A 9,868-nucleotide genomic window follows, 5' to 3' on the forward strand; every position below is an offset into this window, starting at 1 on the left:
GTGGGGGCTGTGGGTGTGTGTGTATGTGGGGCCTGGGTGTGTGGGGTGGATAGGTGTGGGTGTGCATGTGGATTTGTGGGGTGTGGGTGGGTATGGGGTTTGTGGGGGGTGTGAATATGTGGATGGAGAGGGTGAAGGGGTTGGGTAACTGGTGTGCGTGAAGGGGTGTAGGGGTGTGCATGGGTGGTATGGTGGTGCGAGGTGGGGTGTGGGTACATGTGTATGGTGGGGTGTGCATGTGGGACCACCCTACAAACAAACACATGCCCCTCCCTCATTCCACATAGCCCCTGCCACCAGCGGCAAGGCCTCAGGGCACCTATAGGTAGACAGAGACCCCTGGCAGTGTGCAGTCCCAGTGACCCCCAGGACTGCATGTGGCCTGGCAGCCGGCAGGGAGAGGGGTAGAGCTGGCTCGGCTCCATAGAGCTACTTCTAGCCCAGGCTCCATGTTCCTGCTGCCCTGCCCTGGGCCTCTGCCAGCCATAGCTCCAGGGCACTGGCACGGGCCCCATGCTCCCACCTGTCTGTTCACTGCCACTTCCCCCCTGCCTGCTGCTTCCCTTCCCTTCCTTTTGTGCCTGCCATCACTGGTTCCCCACCCACCCACCTGCCACTGCCCCCCCCTCCCCCCACCTGCCTGCTGCTCCGGCAGCGCCTGGCTCTCAGCTACATGACTGGGACTGCAGGGCATGCAGGATCCAGCCAGAAACTGTGGGGGCCTAGCCTGGCCAGGCCAGACTGGCTCCTACTGTGTTCTGCAGTCCCAGCCATGCAGCTGGGAACTGCATGGTGCCGGCTGGGCTGACTCCTGCTGCGTCAATGATCCTCCCCACCCTGCTCCTCCACCCGTTCTTATCTGGCACCTTGTCATCTTTGACAGGCAGTGAGGGGCAAATAATAATTAATTTTCTACATTTTTTAGGGGCTGTATTTTTCCTGCCCCTAAGGTAAGTGCTAATATTATCTAGATAGGAACATAATAAAATAATAACACCTGTACAATTGGGTATTCACTTTACACAAGAAAAATAATCAGTCTACCCTCTTGAATGTTTACAGATCATGGAGTATTATATTACCCATTATTTTTATTAATATTTTAATTATTTTCCCTAGAATGAGAGGTTATTTTTTTTTCTGATTTGCTTTTCACCTTCTTGATAAAGGGATAGTATTCAACAGCCTACTCCTCACCTTGACCAAACATCCTATATAACGAATGGCCTAGCCACAGAGTCCGTATTACCCAAAACATGGGAAGAGGCAGACTTTCAATTAAGAGATATTGGTTCAGGCAAGCCTAAAGTATAGGTGCTAAAGTATTCCTTTACCACAGATCATCTACTGTATAAGGCAGTATGTGCTTAAGTTATTGGTCATGTGCAGGTCCTGCTGTTGAGTGCGCATTTTTATCTATAATGAATTGTTGTCAACACTCATTGATTTAACAGTCTGGTGCATCTCTAAATATATAATAGAGACAATGACTTATCGATAGCGAGCCTCCTTCCTGAAATGTGTAAAATGAAAAGATTTTGGCAAGACTTAGCTTCAGTCATGCTTCTGCATTGTGGTCAATATGTTGTTAGTTTAGTAGCTGTTCTCTGTTTCTTTTTTTTCTTTTTTTAAAAGAGCAACTAAAATAATCTCCAGAATCTAAAGTCTTTTGAAATGTAGTCATATGGAGACTAGCAACAATTGGTCACTTAATTTGTATTTTGCTAATAAAAGAGTCTGCTAATTTTTTCTATGTTAGTTATAGAATCATAGGATCATAGAAAAGTAGAGCTAGAAGGAACCTCACAGGGTCTTCTAGGCCAGCTCCCTGCTCAAAGCAGAACCGTCCTTGACTAAAGCATCCCGCCAAATGTCTTTCTAACCTGTCCTTTAAAACTTCCAAGAATGGAGATTCCACAGTTTCCCTGGGTAGCCCGTTCCTGTGCTTGACCACCCTAATAGTCAGAAAGTTCCTCCTAATCTCCAATTTGAATAGTCCCTGCTGGAGCCTGAGGCCATTGCTCCTAGTCCTGTCCCCTATGGCTGCAGAGAAGAGCCACCTGCATCCTCTCTATAATCAGCCTTCGAACATATATTTGAAGACTGTTATCAAATCCCACCCCGCTTCTCTTTTCCAGACTAAATAATGCTAGTTCTTTTAGCTTTTTCACATAAATCTTGCCTAGTATTTTTTGTTGCTCAGCTTTGGACCCTTTCCAAGCTGCCCACATGCCCACATCTTTCTTGAAGTGTGGGGCCCAGAACTGGATGCAGTACTCCAGGCAAGACCTTACCAGTGCTTAATAGAGCAAAAGAATCATTTCCCTTGATTTGCAAGTGCCCCTCCTGTTAATACAGCAAGAGGACCCTTTTAGTTCATATTCAGCTTATGGTCTACTGTAACCCCCAGGTCCTTCTCTGCAGTACTGCAGTCATTTCCCTGTCTGTACTTGTGTATGCAATTATTCCATCCCAAGTGCAGGACTTTGCACTCATCCTTGTTGAATTGCATATGATTGATTGCTGACCATTTCTCTAGTAGATCCAGGTCATTCTGAATCCTGCAACTCCACCCAATTTGGGTTCATCTGCAAATTTGCTAAGTGTGTTCTTGATCACATTCTTCAAATCATTAATGAAGAAGTTAAACAATACTGGACCCAAGACGGACGCCTGGGGATCCCCACTTGATACCTCCTCCCAGCTAGACATTGAGCCATTGGTGACTACTCATGAAGCATGATGATAACTGGAATTACTCCCCTTACAGTACCTTTCTCTAGTCTGTATTTCCTTAGCTTGTTAATGAAAATGTTGTGGGAAACCATATAAAAAGTCTTGCTAAAGTCAATATAAAGCAGATCAGCTGCTCTTCCCCCTTCACAGAGCCTGTCACCTTGTCATAGAAGGAAATCAGTTTAGTTAGGCAATCTTAGTGAATCCATGCTCGCTTTTCTTGATCGCATAGTTCTCTTCCAGGTGCTTCACAATAGACTTCTTGAAGACCAGTTCCATGATCTTTTCAGGTAATGGGGTCAGGTGGTCTGTAATTCTCTGGATTCTCCTTTTTCTCTTTCTTAAAGGTGGACGCTATATTCGCCTTTTTCCAATGATCTGGGAACTCACTTGAGCTCCATGGGCACGTCCAGTTGTACTTGCACATGCCTCTTGCCGCATTTCAAAGCAGTTTGAGACAGGGCAAGAGACACACTGGGAACAAAAAAAATGTTCTCCACGCTGCATATTTGCAGCGGGGGCTCAAAATTTGATAACTGGATATCCCAGTATCAAAAAAAAAAAAAAAACCCCACAGAAAAAAAGCGGAGCAACCAGAGGCTCGGGTCCTCCAAAGAGACGCTCTGTAGCTGGCCAGAGTGTCTCTATGGCTGCCCCTTGCCCCTTGTTTGCTGAAGCACACTGCCTCCATGTGTGGGGCAGCCTGGAGCAGTGCAAGATGCACGGACCCTGGCTCCAGCAGGGGGGCTGTGAAGGTGCAGGGGACTGTGGGTACTCGGGAGGGATGGGTCCCCCACATGCCCCCCTCATGGTCTACAGCCTCCTCTCCACCCCTCTGCAGCAGCAGCCTATTGGGGCACTTGGGGCCTTCCTGTCAAAACACCCCCACAGTGCAGGGCAGCACGGCTTGGCCCTGGCTGCCTGGCACCTGGCAGTGCGTGTGGCAAATCGTGCAGGCCTGGGCTGCTGTGGTGCAGCTCCAAGCAGCTCTGGGCCACTCTGTCACCTGGGGCCCTGCGCCACTTGCAGGGACTGCCTGTTGCACTATGCCACGTCCTGCGTGCACAGGCCCCACCTGGGCCAGTTCCATGCACACAGGACCCAGCCCAGCACCACACACAGTCCTTGCAACTGGCACAGGGCCCTGGGTGACAGCCCGAGTGGCTCAGAGCTGCCCGAAGGCACACGGTGCCATTCCAAGCCAGGCTGGGCCCACGCAATGTCACACAGGTAGCACCGGGTGCCAGGCGGCCAGGGCCAAGCCGCACTGACCTGTGCTGCACAGGGGGGCTGTGCCAGGGGGCCCCAAGTGCCCCAATGGCTGCTGCTGCTGCAGGTGAGCTGTGTGCTGTGGGGGGGGGCCTCTGGGCCCTGTTGGACTGTAGCTCCTGCAAGGGGTCTCTGAGCCCTGCAGGGAGGCATATGACACCTGCAGAGGTGGGGCCCTGGTTGTAGTAGCATTCCATGTGGTTTGAACTGAAATATTTGATTTTTAGAAACTTGCAAAATAATTTTTTCAACATAATTTTATACAAGTTGAATCTTCTTTTTAGAAAGGCCTTGCTTTCCATCTATGAATTTATAAAATCAAGCTTCATAACAATTTGGTTTTCAGTTCTGAATTTTAGATTTGAATATTTTGGAAACTTAGAGGTTTAAGTAGTTGGTGTTCAGAAATTTGGGATTTACCTATAGTTCTAGAAATAGAAATTCAGAGCACAAAGAGCTGTGAGGACCATGAATACTGTGTGACCCCGGAGGCTGGGGGGGCATGGCAAGCTCCCACAGGTGGCAGTGGGAGCATGGTGGCAGCAAGTGGGGAGCTCCCACAGGCAGCCGTGACACTGTTGGTAGGGGGGGACAGGGAGTGGTGAGCACCAACCAGCAGTCAGCAACCACCCACAAACGCTGTCAGCAGTGTTGGCAGCAGCTATCACAGACCGCCTGCAGACGCTGCCGGCAGTGTTGGCGGTGGGGAGCGGCGACCGCCCACAGGCCCAGCTGGCAGTGTCAGTGGTGCCTTTTAGCAGGGCATGCACCGCCACACTCAGGGGGTGCATGTGCACCAATGTGTATCCCCGAAGTGTCACCAATGGTGAGGCCCCATGGTGATCTAGAAGAAAATTCCATCAGGCCATTTGTATTCTATCAAAAGTGGTGGAAACAAGGCAGAGCCATGCTTCTAAATTAGTCGTTCAGAGCAGGTAGAACTAGTTATGTGGCCTAATATCTTGCATAGGGCTGAACTCCCAGAATGCAGAGCAGGAGGACAAAGAGATTGCAGAGAGGGAGACTCATGAGCAGGGCTGGGCAAAAGAGCCCGTGGGCCACATCTGGCACCCCAACTGATTGGATCCAGTCTGTGGAGGGCACCTGCCAGTTGATTGCATCTGGCTGGTGGCTGCTCCCTCAGTACTCCTGAATGTGGCTGAGCTCCACTTGTTCCCACCTGGGGCAGCCTGTGCCACCATCTTGTCCATGGCTGCTCATGGCCCTGACCTCTGTCAGTGCACACAGCTACCTGGTAGGGTTGCTTCCAGTGTGACTGCAGCTGCCCAGGTACTGCTCAACTCCCCACACCTCCAGCAGCTTCTCCTCCTCCTGCCCCTGCTGTACCAATTCAGGCAGCAGGTTGTGTGGGGAAGTGATGGTGGCTATGGTGATACATGCCAGGCACCACACACCTAACCCAATCTGCCCACCCAGCGTGATGAGTGGAAAACTATACACCACTCAAAAAAGCATAAATCAGGACAAGAAATATTTTTGGAAATAAAATTAAAATATGTTATAGTAGATTTTGACTTTTAGTATAAAATTTGTTTGTTTTCATCTATAATTTGTTACAATTTTTTAGAAGATAGAATTTTAGGCTTGCAACCCAAACTTGTTAAGTTGTCCACCAGCCAAAACAATTGCTTACCTCTGTTCTTGAGAGACTATTGGATTTGTGTAGAAATTATGCCAGTGAAGGATTCAGTTTTGATTTATTATATTTTCCTTACCTGTACAAGAATTAAATAACCTGCCATTTAAGACACTGATAGACTGTGTTGCATCTCTTTCCCAAGTGTTTTCTTTTTTCATACACAAATCAATGGATTTATTTTCTTCAAGGAACTGAGCTTACCTTTGTATAAAGAATACTAAAAACACAAAAATGGAAGATCATTTTTGTTATTTGATTTTTAATTTTAGTCCTGTTTTAAAGCCATGTAGGTGCTCTGACTGAAGTGGTAGCCTGAAATGGGAGAGATTTACTTTGAAAGGGTTATCTTGAATGACCTGCTTTAGTTTTTCATATGTGCAATTGTTAGTGGCAATAAAGAGTATTTAGTTTCCTCATGGAAACTGTCTGCCTTCCATGAACCATGAAACAGATTTTATATGCATATACTTTGGTAGTAATCATCAGGATTGCTTTACCATAGGCCTAAATGATCAGCAGCATCTAGTTTTCCCTTGGGTCTAGTAAGCATGATCAAGCCATGGCTGAAGAGTATCATGAAACTAAGATCATTGACCTTTCTCTGGTACTTGTTGCAATAAAAATAATAAACAGAATCTAGCCATGAAAGGGGGTGTATAGTCATTCTCCAATGTTAGCGACACAATATTTGGTACAGGGAACCTGAATAACTACCACAAAATTTCCATAACCTGTGGCTCAATTAAACTATAGAAGGACAGTATGTTTGCATTTCTTCCATTAATCAATTTGTTCCTTTTTCTGTGCTTAAAATATAGATTTCACTACAGTAGCTTCAGTTGATACAACCCAAGAAGAGGAGGTAGCTAAAGGGGATGATGAATCAGTGTTAACCTCCGAGAGTGATGAGACATCCCATCCCTTCACTAATCCACGGTGGTCTACTAGAGTTTTTGCTGCAGAGTGTGTTTGTAGAATTATCAGCCAATGTGAAAATGCAGGCAGTACACATTTTGACATAACTTCGGCTCAGGAAAGGAAACAAAGAGATTCAAGAGGTATGCGTTACACTGAGATGCTGAGAACATTCCACTGAGTGCCAAGCATACTTAAATGTTAACAGATTCTTTCTAAATGGAAATTCACCGTAGGCTTCTTTCTTCATAACCTCTGCTGATTGCTTTAATTAATCTGACTAGAAGCCTGGATATGTTGAGTTACAGAGCAATAGTAAATTAGTTATAATATTGGCATATAATTACAGTGTTGACACTGATTTTTCCCAGCTGTTGTAGCATGACATGCAAATAAGGAACCATTGTTCCAGCAGAAAACATTGGCAACCAGAAATGGTATCTGACACCTACCTACACCAACACAATTCATGGTCTGGGAACATTTCATAGACATAGATGTTAAAGCTGGAAGGGACCTCAGAAGATCATCGAGTCCAGCCCCCTGCCCCAGGGGCAGGAAGTCAGCTGGGGTCACAGGATCCCAGCAAGATGAACATCTAATTAACTCTTAAAGGAATCCAGAGTAGGTGCTTGCACCACCTCTGGTGGCAGTCTGTTCCACGCCTTGGGGGCTCGGACAGTAAAGAAGTTCTTCCCTATGTCCAGCCTGAAATGGTCTTGGAGGAGTTTGTGGCCATTTGACCTTGTCATTCCATGGGGAGCTCTGTTCAACAGGCATTCCCCCAGATCCTGATGTACACCCCTTATAAACTTACAGGCAGCTACCAGGTCCCCCCAAACCTGTGCTTTTCCAGGCTAAAGAGTCCCATAGCTCTCAGCTTTGCATCGTAAGACCTGTTTTCCTGCCCTCTGATCATGTGCGTAGCTCTCCTCTGGACTCTCTCAAGCTTCTCCACATCCTTTTTAAATTGTGGAGCCCAGAATTGGATGCAGTACTCCAGCTGCGGCCTCACCAAGGCCGAGTACAGCGGGAGGATGTCATCCTGGGATTTGCTAGAGAAGCATCTATGGATGCAAGCCAGAGTTTTGCTCACTTTTCTGGCTGCAACATCACATTGGTGGCTCATATTCATCTTGTGGTCAATCATGACCCTCAAGTTCCTTTTGGCCATGGTGCTAGCAACCGTAGCACTGCTGAGCCTATAAGTATGCTCTGGGTTTTTCTTCCCAAAGTGGAGTACCTTGTATTTTTCGGTGTTGAAGGCCATCAGGTTTTCATCCACCCATTTTCCAAGCCTGTCAAGGTCGGCCTCGATCTCCATCCTGCCCTTGGGTGTGGACGCTTTACCTCAAAGTTTGGTGTCATCAGCTAACTTGACCAGTCTGCTTCTGATACCAATGTCCACATCATTAATGAAGATGTTGAAAAGCATAAGCCCAACGATGGAGCCTTGGGGGACCCCACTGGTCACAGTGCACCACAATGATTGACTTCCATCAACTACCACTCTCTGGGTCCAACCTCAGAGCCAATTCCCCAGCCACCAGACTGTGATGTAACCGAGGCCTCAGTTGGCCAGTTTTTCTATGAGATGATCGTAGGATACCAAGTTGAAAGCTTTTTTAAAATCAAGATGTATGATGTCAATCTCTTCTCCCTTGTCCAGGTGATATGTCACCTGGTTGTAGAAGAAGATGAGATGTGGGTAGGTCTTGCCTGACCAAACAAACCCATGCTGGCTGTCCCTCAGGAAGTTGCCTTCAGCCAGTTTGTCAAGAACGTGTCTTTGATTTTTTCTAAGATCTTCCCTGGAATAGAGGTCAGGCTGATGGGCCTGTAGTTCCCCAGACCTCCTTTTTTGAAGGTAGGCACCACATTGGCCATCTTCCAATCTTCGGGCACTTTGCCTGAGCGCCATGAGTTCTCAAAGCTCCATGCCAGTGGCAGAGCTATGATGCTTGCCAGTTCCTTGAGTACCCTGGGGTGTAAATTGTCTGGACCGGATGACTTGAAGGTGTCCAGCCTCTCAAGGTGTTCCTTCACATGGTCAACAAGGATGAAGGGCAACAGTTCTCCCTCACTCTGGCCATCCTGTACTGTATTAAGCAGGGCCGTCCCTTGGGGCTGGTGAAAAACAGATGCAAAATACCCATTAAGCAGGTTGGCTTCTTCCTGGGCGCCGGTTGTCAGTTGACCCATATGGTTTAGCAGGGATCCAGTGTTACCCTTGCTTTTTCTCTAGCTCCCTGCATATCTAAAAAAAGGACTTTTTATTGTCCTTGATACCTGTAGCCAGTTGGAGTTCAGTTGCAGCCTTGGCTTTTCTGATTCGTTCCCTACAGGTCTGGACCAGTGCAGAGTACTTCTCCTTTGGGGTGCATCCAGCCTTCCATCCTTTATAGGTCTTTCTTTTTAGACACAGGAGGTCCACTAGTTCCCTACAGAGACAAGGGGAGTGCTGTCCCCTTTTTCTGCCTTTCCTCTGAGACAGGATAGACATTGCTTGAGCTACCAGGATCACTCCGTTGAGGAGCAACCACTCTTCCTGAACTCCTTTCCCTTTTGGGTCGAGATCTCTTAGGGCCTCACCAACGAGCCTCCTGAGCTTATCAAAGTCAGCTTTCCTGAAGTCAAGGACTGAAGTTGAGGATGAAAGAAAACTAATTTGTTTATGACATACTTTGCATAATTACCAACAGAAAAACATCACAAACTGTGGTCATGTACAGACATTACATTTGGGCTGGGAGAAAAGCCTTCCCCAAACACAGAAAGAGTGTACAGCTGTTTTTAAATGGCTCTTTCACAAGAAAGTTGTACCTCCTTTGTATCAAGTAGATATCTTCCCTCCCACACTAAGTTGAATGGACACCTGGTATCCCATAGTCCTTTGCTGTCACTCCCCCCACCCCGGGAGAGGGTGGGTGAACACTGATTCCCTGACAACCTGCCCTTCACACCTCTCCCAGTGAAATCACTATTTTCTTGTGGTGGGTACCATGAAGGTTCCCACCGTGTGAGAAATGCCCCCCTTTCCCACCAGTCAGCTGATTGGTGAAAAAGCAGGAACTATCTATGAAAGCTCCTGCTTTTCAGCAGTTGTCAGTTGCCATCTGGCCTCTTTTGTCCTCTCCCCGCCTCAGTGTGTCGATTAATGGGCTCCCATAAGGGTGGGGATGGCCCAGGGAGCCACACTCTAGTGCCCCCTGGCCAGAGAGCTCACTTATCTAGTAGGGCTGTGCAAAGCTTCGGTCTCTGATTAGATTCAGCGGAGATTTGGCCCAA

The 9,868-nt window shown here is 47.5% G+C and overlaps 1 protein-coding gene across 3 annotated transcripts in view; it reads left to right on the plus strand.

Annotated features, from left to right (window-relative positions):
* The window catches only part of HEATR5A (HEAT repeat containing 5A), a 166,655-nt gene that overhangs the window by 116,077 nt on the left and 40,710 nt on the right, over window positions 1-9,868 (plus strand). For all 3 annotated transcript variants that reach the window (XM_019518917.1, XM_019518916.1, XM_019518918.1), the window contains one exon: window positions 6,484-6,723. In XM_019518917.1, the coding sequence (XP_019374462.1) occupies window positions 6,484-6,723 (240 nt within the window). The remainder of the gene's footprint in view (window positions 1-6,483; window positions 6,724-9,868) is intronic.

Source organism: Gavialis gangeticus, unplaced genomic scaffold, assembly GCF_001723915.1.
Source record: "Gavialis gangeticus isolate Ggan-Ray unplaced genomic scaffold, GavGan_comp1, whole genome shotgun sequence".
Taxonomy (NCBI): domain Eukaryota; kingdom Metazoa; phylum Chordata; order Crocodylia; family Gavialidae; genus Gavialis; species Gavialis gangeticus.